Here is an 18,225-nt window from a genome sequence, read left to right as displayed (position 1 = left end):
GCCATCAGGGCCGTTTTTCTGTTAAACTGGGCCATCAAGGCCATCAGACTGTTAAACAGCCACCACTAACATTTAGCGGCCGCTGCCAACATACTGACTCAACTCCAGCCACTTTAATAATGAGAATTGATGGAAATTATGTGTATAAGGTAGTAGTTGTGGAATTGTTAGGTTAGATTACTTGTTGGTTATTACTGCATTGTCGGAACTAGAAGCACAAGCATTTCGCTACACTCGCATTAACATCTGCTAACCATGTGTATGTGACAAATAAAATTTGATTTGATTTTGATTTGATTTGACACTGTCCATAAAACAGGAAACAACAAATATATATTTTTGTATTATAATGTCAGGGATGACTCTCTAACTGCCATTCACCTAAGAGCTAAAGCCTTGTTTACACTGCAGGATTTAATGCTCAGATCAGTTTTGTTTTTCACATTTGTTTTGGAATACTGACTGTCTAAGCAGTTACAAGTGACCAAATCACCTTCATGTGTGTATTCAGACAGCAGTCATTTGCTGACATGGCTATGCTAGTTGTCTTAGTAATGTGTGAGCAGTGGTGTAGGCTGATTGGTGGTGGCGCTCATGCTTCCTAACACTCAGACGTTAAGTAGCAAGCTAAGGTGACAATATTGCCTGCCATGGACGTTTCCTAGTTGCTTTGAATGTTCAGAATCAGAGTGTAAGAACACTTTTAATGTCTCAAAGGACAAGATTTTCCAACCTTCAAAACAAGTCGGTTTTTTGCTAGCCACAATAGTCAACTATCTAGCTAGGTAGCCACAGAAGTCAACTAGCTAGCTAGGTATCCACAGCAGTCAACTAGCTAGCTAGGTAACTGTTGAGCTAGCGACAGCATGTCAACTAGCTAGCTAGGTAGCTGTGTAGCTAGCCACAGCAGTCAACTAAATAGCTAGGTAACTGTTTAGCTAGAGACAGCATGTCAACTAGCTAGCTAGGTAGCTGTTTAGCTAGCCACAGCAGTCAACTAGCTAGCTAGGTAGCTGTTTAGCTAGCGACAGCATGTCAACTAGCTAGCTAGGTAGCTGTTTAGCTAGCCACAGCAGTCCACTAGCTAGCTAGGTAGCTGTTTAGCTTTCTAGCACATTCAGTAATTTGTTTGTAAATGATTCACAAGCTAGTTAGCTACCAAACGTTCTCGTCAAACTGTGAACAAAGTAGCTGGCAAGCAATATGCCAAATAACAGTCTAAAAACCGCCTGAGGTCAAATTGAGCGAGATTTGACCGCTCAGACACAAGTCGTATGACCTACGAAGGTGGTTTGAAATGTGGCTGGAAATATCTGCTTCCATGTTCTTTTTGGCTGTTCAAACTGTTGGAAAATAAACAGATTCTAATTGGGTATGCAACATGTTTTGGAGGGGAATCACTTCAAACTGCCAGTGTGAAGAAGGCTAAAGAGGTTTCACAGCTTAATAAAACAAATCTTTCCTTAACAAGGTGCATGGACTTCTACAAGAAAACAAACAACGGACATAAGTATTTGAAGGGTTGCATTTTAATAAGATAAGTAAGCATAAGTTTCTACATTTTAAATATCATTTAACCTACATTTGACATATAAATCAAAGCGATTAGATAAATAACAGCCATGTGAAGCAGGGTCTTCTTTAGTAAGCAGCGAGTGGAGTGGATTGGTGCTGGACTTGTCCCATCTGGATTAGTACGAATCCCATTTACACCAGCGTGTTGCTGCGTGTCTTACGGACAGGCACCCTAATGGCTCTGTGGCAGTCGCTGTGTCTGCAGTTACACTCCTCCACGTGTAGGTAGGTGTAGGGCACCACATCTCCATTCAGACACTGTAGGTCCACCGTGCGGTTACTGGACCGGGACTCCTGGCAACAGGCACACGAGTGGTCCAGAGACGCAGCCATCGCAGAGTACCTGGAGGACGGGAGTGAAAGAGAGGTGTTCACAGAGAGTAAAGAGATCATCTACTTCCCAAGAGACAAAGACACCTCAACAAATGACATGTTTCACAAAACACAAATAAATATGGGGGGTATGTTCCCCCCAGATTAAACCGAGTCCTGGACTAAGAAGCATGTTCAATAGAGATTCATTTCAAATGATTTTCAGTCCATCACTCTGCTTAAAGTGGATAGTGGAAACCTCCCCATGGTGTTGTGGCTGTTATGAGGCTCCACTTGGTGGTGATATTTGCATTGTTTCCACACTCACTTGGTGAAGGTGTTGCAGGATCCCTCACAGTACGGCATCTCCACCTCCTCAATAGACTGGCAGTTCTTGTGGTTGATGAAACTCTTCATGGATCCTATCTTACAGGCCTTGTCCTTCTCCACACCTGGTATTGGAGGGAGACACACCATTATACATGAACCGTCTGTGAAGACCATGAAAAAGAGCTGCACCTGTTTGAGTCCACTCACTACAAGGTGGCTCTCCTTCTCAATCATGATCAATTAGGAATATCAGTTGTTTCATGATGCATGAATCTGATCATATTCCAATCCTTATATGAAATTGTTGACAGCTTTGAATATTTAACTTTCATACTTACAAATTATACAGCAGCCGTTTGCAGCGGTCTGAATGGAACCCTGTGGAGAAAAAAGTTTCAACGTTTTCTTTGCATAATACATTTAGTATTAGGATAAGTGAAGTAATATTTCTGTCAAATGAAAACTGGTATAGTGTGTCTACTGTACTGTGGATCTGATGAAAATGATTGTGGATCGAAAAATTATCAATAAGGTAGGTAATCGAGAGCATATGCAGTGAGCAGGACTTTCTGTCCTTGTGATGTTGAGTACTGTACTCACAGGCTGGCCTTTCTCTTCTTGTTATGTTGAGTACTGTACTCACAGGTCGGCCTTTCTGTTATTGTTATGTTGTGTCCTGTACTCACAGGCTGGCCTTTCTCTTCTTGTTATGTTGAGTACTGTACTCACAGGCTGGCCTTTCTGTTCTTGTTATGTTGTGTCCTGTTCTCACAGGCTGGCCTTTCTGTTCTTGTTCTGTTGTGTTCTGTACTCACAGGCTGGCCTTTCTGTTCTTGTTATGTTGAGTACTGTACTCACAGGCTGGCCTATCTGTTCTTGTTATGTTGAGTACTGTACTGTACTCACAGGCTGGCCTTTCTGTTCTTGTTATGTTGTGTACTGTACTCACAGGCTGGCCTTTCTGTTCTTGTTATGTTGAGTACTGTACTCACAGGCTGGCCTATCTGTTCTTGTTATGTTGTGTACTGTACTCACAGGCTGGCCTTTCTGTTCTTGTTATGTTGTGTACTGTACTCACAGGCTGGCCTTTCTGTTCTTGTTATGTTGAGTACTGTACTCACAGGCTGGCCTTTCTGTTCTTGTTATGTTGTGTACTGTACTCACAGGCTGGCCTATCTGTTCTTGTTATGTTATGTACTGTACTCACAGGCTGGCCTTTCTGTTCTTGTTATGTTGAGTACTGTACTCACAGGCTGGCCTATCTGTTCTTGTTATGTTGAGTACTGTACTGTACTCACAGGCTGGCCTTTCTGTTCTTGTTATGTTGTGTACTGTACTCACAGGCTGGCAGTTGGCCTGCTGGAAGGGTGGGCAATGGATGTTGGAGCTCTGGGTCAGATAGCTATCACCGTTTTTCACACAGCTGTACTGCTGGCACTTGTCACCAGGAGCTGACCATGTATCTCCATGCTGGACACACACACACACACACACACACACACACACACACACACACACACACACACACACACACACACACACACACACACACACACACACACACACACACACACACACACACACAAATGTTTGTAATTTAGCAGACGCTCTTATCCAAAACGTTTTTACATTAGTGCATTTGTCATAAGATAGCTAAGTGAGACAACAACATATCACAATCGTAGGGGGTGGGGCGGACTGGGATTTATTTAAGACACTCTTTAAAGAGGTAGGGTGTCAGAGGTTTTAGGAAGATGGGCAGGCACTCCTCTGTCCTCACATTATGGGGAAGCTTGCCCCCCCCCCCCCCCCCCCACACACACACACAACAATATAGATATTTATCAGAGAACTACTTGCTACTTCTTAGTTAATCTGTGACAGTTAAACTGACAGAACCGCTACCTACCTTCAACAACTGCTTGGTCCCATTGATCTGGAGGACACAGTGGGTCTGAACACATTTACCGCAGCAGTCATCTGAGGAATAGTCTGGCTCCTGGTACTCATATCCCTGCAGGACAAGAGGAACACATGAGTGACTTGCGGCAACACCTAATAATAATGATAATGATAATAGTTCTACATGTTATTAAAGTGTGAATATAACCGATTGCCTTCCCAGTAGACTCTATAGAATAGAATAACTCAAGAACAGATGCCTCACCGCCCGGATGCCTCACTTCCAATTGAGATTTTTTTTTAAAATCAAGGACTAGGATTAATCTGTCAGCAGTTCTGAATCAGACAAAGTTTACTTAATTACTTAATCTGGGTCTAGGAAACCAGCCGATTAAAGTATAAAAACTTGTTGACTGAATAAGTTTAAGGTACTCAATGGTATTTCAACTTTTGGTAAATATTTGAAATGTGAGCAGACACGGCAGCTATACCAGTTCTTACCTTTTCACAATCTTTGTCACATTGCATGAATCCACAGTCAATTTGGTAATGACCAGACTTGGGGTCCACTTTGTTGGTGCAGGTGCACTCCTGGCACTCCGATCCTGGAACTTTAGAATTGGGCTAGAAGAACAAGAAACTCATTACATTACACATTACTTCAGGGGAACAAGAATACCACCTGTCTCTAACACAGGGGAACCAGGATTTCCACTGTCTCTAACACAGGGGAAGAAGGATACCACCTGTCTCTAACACAGGGGAAGAAGGATACCACCTGTCTCTAACACAGGGGAACAAGGATACCACCTGTCTCTAACACAGGGGAACAAGGATACCACCTGTCTCTAACACAGGGGAACAAGGATTTCCACTGTCTCTAACACAGGGGAAGAAGGATACCACCTGTCTCTAACACAGGGGAACAAGGATACCACCTGTCTCTAACACAGGGGAACAAGGATACCACCTGTCTCTAACACAGGGGAACCAGGATACCACCTGTCTCTAACACAGGGGAACAATGATACCACCTGTCTCTAACACAGGCGAACAAGGATACCACCTGTCTCTAACACAGGGGAACAATGATACCACCTGTCTCTAACACAGGGGAACAAGGATACCACCTGTCTCTAACACAGGGGAACAAGGATACCACCTGTCTCTAACACAGGGGAACCAGGATACCACCTGTCTCTAACACAGTGGAACAATGATACCACCTGTCTCTAACACAGTGGAACAATGATACCACCTGTCTCTAACACAGGGGAACAATGATACCACCTGTCTCTAACACAGGGGAACAATGATACCACCTGTCTCTAACACAGGGGAACAATGATACCACCTGTCTCTAACACAGTGGAACCAGGATACCACCTGTCTCTAACACAGGGGAACAATGATACCACCTGTCTCTAACACAGGGGAACCAGGATACCACCTGTCTCTAACACAGTGGAACAATGATACCACCTGTCTCTAACACAGGGGAACAAGGAAACCACCTCTCTCTGTCACAGTGGAACAAGGAAACCCACTCTCTCTGACATATTGGAACAAGGAAACCCACTCTCTCTAACACAGGGGAACCAGGATACCACCTGTCTCTAACACAGTGGAACAATGATACCACCTGTCTCTAACACAGTGGAACAATGATACCACCTGTCTCTAACACAGTGGAACAAGGAAACCCACTCTCTCTGTCACAGGGGAACCAGGAAACCCACTCTCTCTGACATATTGGAACAAGGAAACCCACTCTCTCTGACATATTGGAACAAGGAAACCCACTCTCTCTGTCACAGGGGAACCAGGAAACCCACTCTCTCTGTCACAGGGGAACCAGGAAACCCACTCTCTCTGACACAGTGGAACAAGGAAACCCACTCTCTCTGTCACAGGGGAACCAGGAAACCCACTCTCTTTGACATATTGGAACAAGGAAACCCACTCTCTCTGACATATTGGAACAAGGAAACCCACTCTCTCTGACACAGTGGAACAAGGAAACCCACTCTCTCTGACACAGGGGAACCAGGAAACCCACTCTCTCTGTCACAGGGGAACCAGGAAACCCACTCTCTTTGACATATTGGAACAAGGAAACCCACTCTCTCTGACATATTGGAACCAGGAAACCCACTCTCTCTGACATATTGGAACAAGGAAACCCACTCTCTCTGACACAGGGGAACCAGGAAACCCACTCTCTCTGTCACAGGGGAACCAGGAAACCCACTCTCTTTGACACAGGGGAACAAGGAAACCCACTCTCTCTGACATATTGGAACAAGGAAACCCACTCTCTTCGAAACTATTTGACATCAACCCATATAGCGCATGAGATTTACTGTACATGTACTGCAATATATTAAAACAAGTATATATAAACAGTGTTTATTTATGTAATAAACATTTCAGATGAGAGAGCAGAACAGTTTGTCATTACCAGGTATTCAACGCCTTTGTGAAGACAAACTCTTTTAGGCTCTGGAAGAGACAAGAGAGACAAACAACCAATTGAGAGAGAGACACAGACAACCAATCCATGATTATCTCAGCAATAAAAACACAGCAATACAAGATAGAGACTTTACCACATGTAGATAGTATAGATCTAGGTAAAGAGACTTTACCACATGGAGATAGTCTAGATAGTATAGATCTAGGTAAAGAGTCTTTACCACATGTAGATAGTGTATATAGTATAGATCTAGGTAAAGAGAGTTTACCACATGTAGATAGTCTAGATAGTATAGATCTAGGTAAAGAGACTTTACCACATGTAGATAGTGTATATAGTATAGATCTAGGTAAAGAGACTTTACCACATGTAGATAGTCTAGATAGTATAGATCTAGGTAAAGAGAATTTACCACATGTAGATAGTCTAGATAGTATAGATCTAGGTAAAGAGAGTTTACCACATGTAGATAGTCTAGATAGTATAGATCTAGACAAAGAGACTTTACCACATGTAAATAGTCTAGATCACAGGTGTCAAACTCATTCCACGGAGGGCCGAGTGTCTGCGGGTTTTCGCTCCTCCCTTGTACTTGATTGATGAATTAACATCACTAATTAGTTAGGAACTCCCCACACCTGGTTGTCTAGGGCTTTATTGAAAGGAAAAACCAAAAACCTGCAGACACTAGGCCCTCCGTGGAATGAGTTTGACACCCCTGGTCTAGATAGTGTAGATCTAGGTAAAGAGAGTTTACCACATGTGTGCTCTGGACAGCATTTTCCCTCCGGGACTGAAACCACTGGCACGAACCCAATAGGACAGTTCATGTTGGTTGGTGGGCAAGTGCTGCTGTCACAACCTAGAGGGGGAAACAATAGCAGAGTATGGACATTATAATATGAGCTGATTCATGTCTTCACTATGTGTGTGTTTTCAACACGACTGAGCTGAGCCCAGCTGTACGGCACTGGCCTGGTTACACGTCCACCACAGTTCCTGGAACCGTGCTGGAAAATGACAATGTGAAAAGAACATATCCAAGCCTGCACAGTACGGTTCAGGTCGGCACAATACTGTTGAAATAGATCTGATTATAATATGTAAGGTGAAAAAGTGTTGGGAGATCCTTACGGCAGACGAGGCTGGAGCAGCATGGATCGGATGGATCGGTTTGGTTGACATATACAAAGCCTGGCCCGGTGCATATCTCTACTGGTGGTTTGGAGCAGACCTTGGGTTTACAGGTCACAGCCTTGGTGGACTCCAAACAAACGCAATCCTGGCACTTGTACTCAAACCTCTCGTTGAACTGGGATGAGATACAACAAGAAGGGAGTGTGATTCTATCAATGGGTTTGGTCAAATGTAGTGCACTAAATAGGTCATAGGGGGCTAAATCTAGGGCATAAGGGGGGCATTTGGGTTTCAGACAATGTGGAATAATGCTGTGTGGACGCTGTAAGTAGGTCCTCATAGAAACCTCTGGCATCATCCATGACAGAGCCAGTGGACTAGATAACAGGCTATTATTAATTAGTCAAATAAAATAACGATGAATCGAAACCAAAAGGTCTAACTTACCTCTCGCGGAACACCTTCAGGGTCAATGCATCCTTCAAAAACACAAACACCACCATTTAGTAGAACATTCATAGACCTGAAACATCCTTGAAAAGGCTAAAGTCCTAACCATCTTCTCTGTATCGTCAACATGAAATGGACCAATGGCAGTAACTGGGAACACTCACCACACTTATCAACACAGATCCCTGATTCCTTGTTGAAGAGTTTCATCCCATCAGGACAGAAGCAGCCTTCTGTGGTGAAGTTCATCCTAGACTCGTCTGGACTGTAGAACACAACATTACAGTGACAACTCCTATTTCCAATGTACAGCAACTCTATCTTTAACTGTCGGTAGGTCTTTTCCCTTTGTTTTATTTGACAGTCATAACGTTGTCTACCTCAGTTAACCTCTTGGAACTATAGGGGGTGCTGTTCCGCATTAGCATATTTGTGTCTCCAAATTAAACTGCCTCGTGCTAAATTCTTGATCGTACAATATGCATATTATTGTTATTATTGGATAGAAAACACCTTCTAGTTTCTATAGAAGTTGAAATTTTGTCTCTGAGTTGTACAGAACAATTTCTACAGCACTTTTCATGACAGGGTTCAGATTTCAATTTTTTTTACCTCTGATCTGGGGTCTGTTTTTAAGGCGACAGTGAATGCTATGAAGAAACCGACACTGCCTACGTCTTCCTCTGGGTGTCTGTACGTCATCACGCTTTCAATGGAATCGATGGGATATTCACAGCCAGTATAAAAGACCAAAATGTATAGAGACCGCCCTTTCTCGTCGTGCGCCTGAAGCGTGAAGGGCATCGGACCTGCCTCGTTCCAAATCGTTTTCTAACCAGCAATATTTCTCCGGTCATGTTTTTACTCGTTTTAGGTGTTAAAAACATCATAATGTAGTTAATTTGAACAGTTTTATAGCAATTTATATCCGTTTAGTGCGATTTTAGAGGAATTTATTTGTTGTGCACTCTGAAACTTTGGACACGTTTTGGGGTGTCGGTCGTTGGTGGTGGACATTTCGAAGGACAGAGGACATCTATCGACCAAAAGACGTTTATAACATAGAAAGGATACATTGCCCAAGAATCTGATGGAAGAACACCTCAAAGTAAGCAATATTTAATATGATAAATCGTGTTTCTGTCGAAATATTTTAAACGCATATTTCGCCATTTTGTTTGGTATAGCTTCACTTGGCGAACCCTGTATTGAAAAGTAAGGATAATTTTAAAAATGTAAATCAGCGGTTGCATTAAGAACTAATTTGTCTTTCGATTCCTGTAAACCCTGTATTTTTTAGTCAAGTATATGATTAGCTATTAATTAAACCAGATCACTCTGAAAGATGGCGACCGACATTTTCAGGCTTGTTTTGCTACTATTTTCATTGTGTAACCACGGTTTTGTATGGCTAAATATGCACCTTTTCGAACAAACTGTATATGTATATTGTAAAATGATGTTACAGGAGTGTCATCGGAAGAATTCTGAGAAGGTTAGTGAAAAAATTAATATCTTTTGGCGATGTTGACTTTTATCGCTCACTTTGGCTAGAATCAATGCTGGGCTGCTATGTGCTATGTGCTACGCTAATATAACGATTTATTGTGTTTTCGCTGTAAGACACTTAGAAAATCTGAAATATTGTCTGTATTCACAGGATCTGTGTCTTTCGATTAGTGTATGCTGTGTATTTTTACGAAATGTTTGATGATTAGTAGTTAGGTAAACACGTTGCTCATTGTAATTATTCTAGTCCATTTGTGACGGTGGGTGCAATTGTAACCTATGGCAGCTACCTGAAATATGCACATTTTTCTAACAAAACCTATCCCATACCATAAATATGTTATCAGACTGTCATCTAATGAGTTTTTTTGTTGGTTAGGGGCTATAAATATCTTAGTTTAGCCGAATTGGTGATGGCTACTGGTGTTGGTGGACAAATAAAAGATGGTGGATTATGCTAATGTGTTTTTAGGTAATAGATGTACATCTTTACATATTGTGTCTTCCCTGTAAAACATTTTAAAAATCGGAAATGGTGGCTTTATTCACAAGATCTGTATCTTTCATCTGGTGTCTTGGACTTGTGATTTAATGATATTTAGATGCTACTATCTACTTGTGAAGCTATGCTAGCTATGCTAAACAGTGTGTGGGGGGTGGGGGGTGCTCCCGGATCCGGGTTTCTGAGGCAGTAGAAGTTAACATAAAACATGCCGCTAGCCAATCTCTAAATAGAAACCTACTTGTCATCACAGGTTGGCTGTTCTGCAGGACCGCAGGGCTTGTAGACTTTGTCAGCTGGACAGTCGCTGGCTGTTGAAGAAAGATACAACTCAGTCTATAGTGACACCCGAACCCTCTGTCTCAGTCTCCAGTATACATACTGCAATAGTCTATGTGCCGGGGGGCTAGGGTCAGAATGTCCTATCTGGTATCATTCTCCTGTCTTCTCTGGTGTCCTGTGTGATCTTAAGTATGCTACCTCTAATTTATCTCTCTCTCTCTCTCTCTCTCTCTCTCTCTCTCTCTCTCTCTCTCTCTCTCTCTCTCTCTCTCTCTCTCTCTCTCTCTCCCTTCACAGAGGACCTGAGCCCAAGGACCATGCCTCAGGACTACCTGGCCTGACGACTCCTGGCTGTGCCTGTCCCCAGTCAACCTGGTCGTAGTGCTGATCCAATTTCTGCTGTTGTGACTGCGGCTATGGAACCCTGTCCTGTTCAACGGATGTGCTTGTCCCGGACCTGCTGTTTCGACCCTCTCTCTCTCTCTCTCTCTCTCTCTCTCTCTCTCTCTCTCTCTCTCTCTCTACTGAACCTGCTGTTGAACGATCTGGCCTTAATGGCCATGTACTCTTATAGTCTCCACCCAGCACAGCCAGAAGAGGACTGGCCACCCCTCAGATTCTGGTTCCTCTCTAGGTTTCTTCCTAGGTTCCTGCCTTTCTAAAGAGTTTTTCCAAGCCACCGTGCTTCTACATCTGAATCGCTTGCTGTTTGGGGTTTTAGGCTGGGTTTCTGTATAAGCACTTTGTGACAACTGCTAATGTAAAACGTGTTATCACTATGGGAAAATGTTCTGAATAATTATTTACAATCAGTTGATTGTAGGACTGAAGCCCCATGCTATAAACACATTACAAAGGGTAACCAGACAAGGATGTCCACTATCTCCATCATTTATCACTTCAACTACAAAAATGCACTAATCTAATATTTACAAATAGAAACCCCCCTCCCCTATTGTTCCTGGTCTGATCTACAACACATACTAAGTTGTGTTAGTATAGTATTTTTCCTGGTCTGATCTACAACACATACTAAGTTGTGTTAGTATAGTATTGTTCCTGGTCTGATCTACAACACATACTAAGTTGTGTTAGTATAGTATTGTTCCTGGTCTGATCTACAACACATACTAAGTTGTGTTAGTATAGTATTGTTACTGGTCTGATCTACAACACATACTAAGTTGTGTTAGTATAGTATTGTTCCTGGTCTGATCTACAACACATACTAAGTTGTGTTAGTATAGTATTGTTCCTGGTCTGATCTACAACACATACTAAGTTGTGTTAGTATAGTATTGTTCCTGGTCTGATCTACAACACATACTAAGTTGTGTTAGTATAGTATTTTTCCTGGTCTGATCTACAACACATACTAAGTTGTGTTAGTATAGTATTGTTCCTGGTCTGATCTACAACACATACTAAGTTGTGTTAGTATAGTATTGTTCCTGGTCTGATCTACAACACATACTAAGTTGTGTTAGTATAGTATTGTTCCTGGTCTCATCTACACAGTTCCTGGTTCCTGGTCATCTACATAGTACTTCCTATCTCTTCAATGGTGAACTTATTTATCTATCCTTATTAGGTGAGTCCTATTTAACATGGTGAGTCTGGATTTTTATAACGAGTACAGTAAGCCTACCACAGAGCTCGGTGTGGTTTCTCCAGTAGATGCATACTCCAAACTGGGCACAGGCAGCAGCGTATGTCTGCAGACTGGTGCACTCCACCGCTGGGTTGGACACGTGGCAGCTGTCATAGACACAGCCCTTGTAGAAGTTGTCAGGCGAGACAAACGGATGACAGGCTGCAAAGATGCTGTGGATTGAAAACCAGAGATGAAGGTATATGAGAAACAGACCTTCCAAATACACTGTAAGAATCATATATGTTTCTGTCAGACACAAAACACACTTCTGTGTATAGTTTAGAGGTAAAGAGCTATATCATTGCATGTGAGAATTTAGCCTGTGATAAGTTAGATTGTTGATCGTTACAACAGGACTTCTAACTTTACTTAAACTCCTGACAGACTGTTCAATGGAGTAGCTGGCAACATTCCCACACAGTCCTGCATTTGGGTCATTTAAATGTGATCACCCTAAGCATGATATTTTATTAGAGAACATGTACAGTGCCTTTAGGAAGGTTGACCAGTCCTTCAGGAGATCACAGTGCCTTTAGGGAGGTTTACCTGTCCTTCAGGAGATCACAGTGCCTTTAGGGAGGTTTACCTGTCCTTCAGGAGATCACAGTGCCTTTAGGGAGGTTTACCTGTCCTTCAGGAGATCACAGTGCCTTTAGGGAGGTTTACCAGTCCTTCAGGAGATCACAGTGCCTTTAGGGAGGTTTACCTGTCCTTCAGGAGATCACAGTGCCTTTAGGGAGGTTTACCTGTCCTTCAGGAGATCACAGTGCCTTTAGGGAGGTTTACCTGTCCTTCAGGAGATCACAGTGCCTTTAGGGAGGTTTACCAGTCCTTCAGGAGATCACAGTGCCTTTAGGGAGGTTTACCAGTCCTTCAGGAGATCACAGTGCCTTTAGGGAGGTTTACCTGTCCTTCAGGAGATCACAGTGCCTTTAGGAAGGTTGACCAGTCCTTCAGGAGATCACAGTGCCTTTAGGGAGGTTTACCTGTCCTTCAGGAGATCACAGTGCCTTTAGGGAGGTTTACCAGTCCTTCAGGAGATCACAGTGCCTTTAGGGAGGTTTACCTGTCCTTCAGGAGATCACAGTGCCTTTAGGGAGGTTTACCAGTCCTTCAGGAGATCACAGTGCCTTTAGGGAGGTTTACCTGTCCTTCAGGAGATCACAGTGCCTTTAGGAAGGTTGACCAGTCCTTCAGGAGATCACAGTGCCTTTAGGGAGGTTTACCTGTCCTTCAGGAGATCACAGTGCCTTTAGGGAGGTTTACCTGTCCTTCAGGAGATCACAGTGCCTTTAGGGAGGTTTACCAGTCCTTCAGGAGATCACAGTGCCTTTAGGGAGGTTTACCTGTCCTTCAGGAGATCACAGTGCCTTTAGGGAGGTTTACCTGTCCTTCAGGAGATCACAGACAGAGGAGTCTGGCTTGCATGGCTTCTGTGTGGGTTCAGGGAGAGGAGAGTTGGTGGGGATTCCAGGTGGCAAATGGCAGTCAGGCTGGGAGATGTCCTTGGCTTGCCAGTAGTCTGCCATCACAGCACAGTTCTCCACCAGCTGACCTCCTGGCAACATGCAGTCATCAGCCTGGTTGTTGCTACATGTTCCTGAAAGAGATTCATACAGTTCAGGTTCAAGTCGTTTATTTTGACCTTTGCAGCTATTAAAAGTAATACATACATTGGAAACCTTTGTTGAAGCTTTCTCACATTTAGTACAGCACATACAGTAAAAATATCAGACACCAGACAGGAAAGCCCAAACCATTGTTTGCTAGCCTGGTCCCTGATCAGTTTGTTCTGTCTTGCCAAACCCTATGGTTCGATATCTGACAACAACCATAGGGTTTTGGTATAAAGAACCCAAACAGATCTGGGACCAGGCTAGTTGTTCACCTCCAACCTTGGATAAATGATTTCCATCAATTCAAGGACCACTCCATTAGTCTTTCTCACACCCTGCTCAGAATACCACGTGACCTCTCTCTGTTTAAGTTAAGTGATTCACAATCATTTCTCAGCTCTTATAGCTGTTTGTTTAAATGCACAAGATACAGAGTTTGAGGACAACAAATGAATGAAACTAAGTCCTTACCACAATGACCCTGTGTATTGTTGCCAAAGTGTTGCCAAGGAAGGTTGACGCTGAAGCCAGTGACACCAAAGGTAACTACCACCTGGAGGTGTGCTATCTCCAACACCATGTTGATACCAGAGTTCATCACCTTCACACCGTGCCGTGTGAAGGGTAGTCTCAGGGAAACTCCATCAATAAGAGCCTGAAATACAGATGGCAGGGAGAGAGGGATGAAAGAGAGACGGACGGATGGGGGGATAGAAAAGCATCTGAAAAGGGGATGGAAGAGAGAGATCAATCCATCTTCAGGATCTCTTAAAGAAAGGCAAAGTGACTTACTAATATCATGACATTACAGGTTGAATTAAGTTGATGGAGAACATCAACTTCATATTTTGTATCAATGAAAGCTACGGATGTTGAGAACTAATGCACAATTCAGTTCAGAGAATGAAATAATGGAAGAGAATTGTCTTTCATTTTCAAAGATTTTTTTCCCAGTCCTTTAGGCCCCAAATCTAGCCATTCAACGTATATACGGCCTTAATTGCTTATATTGATTTCTGAGCCAGTTTATCCACTTAATTTACCTCCAACTGAGCAGCTCCAATGAGGTTGTGATTCTTCAGTGTTATAACTGTTGAGCGGTAGGACACGATGATGGCTCGAGGACAAGACACATCCTCGGTGGGATCACAGTTGACATTGTCGATGTAGATCTTAAATTGGTGACGCGGCCACATCTCCTCCATCAGCACATAGGTACAGTTCCCTTGGAAGCTGTAGAAGAGCCCGTCGAAAGTGATGTAATGGGGGTCTCCCCAACCCTCACAGACACCTGTAATGAAAATAAACACTGTTTTAAAGCAGACAGACATTACGATCCTCTGTTAACAATTTTTTTTTCTGAAGTAATATTTATATTGACTGTTATTCCAAATGTTAGTGATAAGGACGTGTATGTTATTACAGAAACTGGACATGGCCATCGACCTTCTTGACCAGGTCAGAGGAGAAGAAGAAGAAGCTTTCACAACTCACAGTCACACACGTAGTGTTGGCAGCAGTAGAACTCATCCCACTGTAGCACTGGTTTCTTGCCATTGGTACATGTGATTGGCTCAGGCTCTGGGCATTCGTATGGGATGATCTCAATGGTGTTGTTTTCAATGCATCTGGCCAAAGTGCAGTTGCACAGCCAGAAAGTCTCATTTTGCTGATGTTTTCGAGACAATAGAAAATTACACGTCATCAGAGATCTTTCACAATTCACACGGGAATCAATTGATAAGTCTCTGAAAGAACTTTTCGACCCTCGTTGACATCAAATGTTGGCTATGTGTTATCGAAGTTAAGGGAGCCCAGTTGATTATGTGATGGTTTTATTGAGGTACTTACCACTTTGTCCCATTCAGGACAAGTGATTGGTGGTGGGGTTGGTATCCCAGTTGTGGTTGGTATTGAACTGACTACACCTCCTGTTACTGGTGTCGGAACAGTTATTGGAGGACCGGTGACAACCGATTCATGGGTTGTTGGTGATGTGGATGTCATTGGAGTTGTGGCTTCTGTTGTAGTTGGTGGTTTAGGTGTTGTTGTAGGAGCTTTAGTGGTTGTGGTGTCTATGACAGGGGTGGGTGTGGCTGGTTTTTCAGTTGTCCTGGGGGTTGTCGTTGATTCTTCTGTTGTCGTTGGGGTTGTGGTTAGAGTTGTGGCTTCCGTTGTAGTTGGTGGTTTAGGTGTGGTAGTTGTTGGTGCTGGTGTTGGTGTGGTTGTTGTTGGTGGTGTTGGTGTGGTTGTTGGTGTTGTTGTTGGTGGTGTGGGTGTTGTTGTTGGTGTTGTTGTTGTTGTTGTTGGTGGTGTGGTTGATGTTGTAGTTGGTGGTGTTGGTTTTGTTGTTGTTGGTGGTGTTGGTGTGGTTGTAGTTGGTGGTGTTGGTGTTGGTGGTGTTGGTGTTGTTGTTGGTGGTGTTGGTGTTGTTGTTGGTGGTGTTGTTGGTGGTATTGGTGTGGTTGTTGTAGTAATTGGTGTTGTTGTTGTTGGTGGTATTGGTGTGGTTGTTGTTGGTGTGGTTGTTGTTGGTGGTGAAGGTGTTGTTGTTGTTGGTGGTGTTGGTGGAATTGGTGTCGTTGTTGTTGGTGGTGTTGGTGTGGTTGTTGTTGTTGGTGGTGTTGGTGTTGTTGTTGTTGTTGGTGGTGGAATTGGTGTTGTTGTTGGTGTGGTTGTTGTTGGTGGTGAAGGTGTTGTTGTTGTTGTTGTTGGTGGATTTGCTGTCGTTGTTGTTTGTGGTGTTGGTGTTGTTGTTGGTGTTGTTGTTGTTGGTGGTGTTGGTGTGGTTGTTGTTGGTGGTGAAGGTGTTGTTGTTGTTGTTGTTGGTGTTGGTGGTGTTGTGGGTTTTGGTGTTGTTGTTGTTGGTTTCTGTGTTGTTGTTGTTGGTGGTGTTGGTGTGGTTGTTGTTGGTGGTGAAGGTGTTGTTGTTGTTGTTGGTGTTGATGGTGTTGTTGCTGGTGTTGTTGTTGTTGTTGTTGGTGGTATTGGTTTGGTTGTTGTTGGTGGTATTGGTGTGGTTATTGTTGGTGGTGACGGTGTCGTTGTTGTTGTTGGTTTTGGTGTCGTTGTTGTTGTTGTTGGTATTGGTGTTGTTGTTGTTGGTGGTGACGGTGACGGTGTCGTTGTTGTTGGTGTTGTTGTTGTTGGTGGAATTGTTGGTGTTGTTGTTGGTAATGTTGTTGGTGTTGTTTTTGTTGTTGTTGTTGTTGGTGGTGTTGGTGTGGTTGTTGTTGGTGGTGAAGGTGTTGTTGTTGTTGGTGGTGTTGGTGTGGTTGTTGCTGTTGGTGAAGGTGTTGTTGTTGTTGTTGTTGGAATTGGTGTTGTTGTAGTTGGTGGTGTTGGTGTGGTTGTTGTTGGTGGTGAAGGTGTTGTTGTTGTTGTTGTTGGTGGTGGAATTGGTGTCGTTGTTGTTGGTGGTATTGGTGTTGTTGTTGTTTGTGGTGTTGGTGTTGTTGTTGGTGTTGTTGTTGTTGTTGGTATTGGTGTTGTTGTTGGTGGTATTGGTGTTGTTGTAGTTGGTGGTGTTGGTGTGGTTGTTGTTGGTGGTGAAGGTGTTGTTGTTGTTGGTGGAATTGGTGTCGTTGTTGTTGGTGGTGTTGGTGTGGTTGTTGTTGTTGGTGAAGGTGTTGTTGTTGTTGGTGGAATTGGTGTCGTTGTTGTTGGTGGTGTTGGTGTGGTTGTTGTTGGTGGTGAAGGTGTTGTCGTTGTTGTTGTTGTTGGTGGTATTGGTGTTGTTGTTGTTGGTGGTGAAGATGTTGTTGTTGTTGTTGATGGTGGTGTTGTTGTTGTTGGTGGTGTTGGTGTTGTTGTTGTTGGTGGTGAAGGTGTTGTCGTTGTTGTTGTTATTGGTGGTATTGGTGTTGTTGTTGTTGGTGGTGTTGGTGTTGTTGTTGTTGTTGGTGGTATTGGTGTTGTTGTTGGTGGTGTTGGTGTTGTTGTTGTTGGTGTTGTTGTTGTTGGTGGTATTGGTGTTGTTGTTGGTGGTGAAGGTGTTGTAGTCGTTGTTGTTGGTGGTGTTGGTGTTGTTGTTGTTGGTGGTGTTGGTGTGGTTGTTGTTGTTGGTGAAGGTGTTGTTGTTGTTGGTGGAATTGGTGTCGTTGTTGTTGGTGGTGTTGGTGTGGTTGTTGTTGGTGGTGAAGGTGTTGTCGTTGTTGTTGGTGGTATTGGTGTTGTTGTTGTTGGTGGTGTTGGTGTTGTTGTTGTTGGTGGTATTGGTGTTGTTGTTGTTGGTGGTGTTGGTGTTGTTGTTGTTGGTGTTGTTGTTGTTGGTGGTATTGGTGTGGTTGTTGGTGGTGTTGGTGTTGTTGTTGTTGGTGTTGTTGTTGTTGGTGGTATTGGTGTTGTTGTTGGTGGTGTTGGTGTTGTTGTTGTTGTTGTTGGTGTTGTTGTTGTTGGTGGTATTGGTGTTGTTGTTGTTGGTGTTGGTGTTGTTGTTGTTGTTGTTGTTGTTGATGTGGTTGTTGGTGGTGAAGGTGTT

At 43.3% G+C, this 18,225-nt stretch overlaps 1 protein-coding gene across 1 annotated transcript in view; it reads right to left on the bottom strand.

Annotated features, from left to right (window-relative positions):
• Window positions 1-1,511: 1,511 nt before the first annotated feature.
• LOC129854818 (mucin-2-like) overlaps window positions 1,512-18,225 on the bottom strand; it is a 34,037-nt gene continuing 17,323 nt past the window's right edge. Inside the window, exons 27-46 of the mRNA XM_055921961.1 lie at window positions 17,619-18,209; window positions 15,597-17,504; window positions 15,240-15,414; window positions 14,789-15,036; window positions 14,217-14,400; window positions 13,516-13,729; window positions 12,676-12,699; window positions 12,124-12,299; window positions 10,435-10,504; window positions 8,347-8,447; window positions 8,180-8,211; window positions 7,730-7,907; window positions 7,353-7,457; window positions 6,581-6,621; window positions 4,621-4,743; window positions 4,127-4,231; window positions 3,559-3,687; window positions 2,556-2,595; window positions 2,216-2,339; window positions 1,512-1,918 (exon numbers count right to left, since the gene is read on the bottom strand). Of these exons, the coding sequence (XP_055777936.1) occupies window positions 1,708-1,918; window positions 2,216-2,339; window positions 2,556-2,595; window positions 3,559-3,687; window positions 4,127-4,231; window positions 4,621-4,743; window positions 6,581-6,621; window positions 7,353-7,457; window positions 7,730-7,907; window positions 8,180-8,211; window positions 8,347-8,447; window positions 10,435-10,504; window positions 12,124-12,299; window positions 12,676-12,699; window positions 13,516-13,729; window positions 14,217-14,400; window positions 14,789-15,036; window positions 15,240-15,414; window positions 15,597-17,504; window positions 17,619-18,209 (4,779 nt within the window). The 3' untranslated portion in view covers window positions 1,512-1,707. The remainder of the gene's footprint in view (window positions 1,919-2,215; window positions 2,340-2,555; window positions 2,596-3,558; window positions 3,688-4,126; window positions 4,232-4,620; window positions 4,744-6,580; window positions 6,622-7,352; window positions 7,458-7,729; window positions 7,908-8,179; window positions 8,212-8,346; window positions 8,448-10,434; window positions 10,505-12,123; window positions 12,300-12,675; window positions 12,700-13,515; window positions 13,730-14,216; window positions 14,401-14,788; window positions 15,037-15,239; window positions 15,415-15,596; window positions 17,505-17,618; window positions 18,210-18,225) is intronic.

Source organism: Salvelinus fontinalis, chromosome 5, assembly GCF_029448725.1.
Source record: "Salvelinus fontinalis isolate EN_2023a chromosome 5, ASM2944872v1, whole genome shotgun sequence".
Lineage (NCBI taxonomy): Eukaryota > Metazoa > Chordata > Actinopteri > Salmoniformes > Salmonidae > Salvelinus > Salvelinus fontinalis.
The sequence above is the reverse complement of the archived record's forward strand: the minus strand, read 5'-3'. Positions and strand labels throughout refer to the sequence as shown.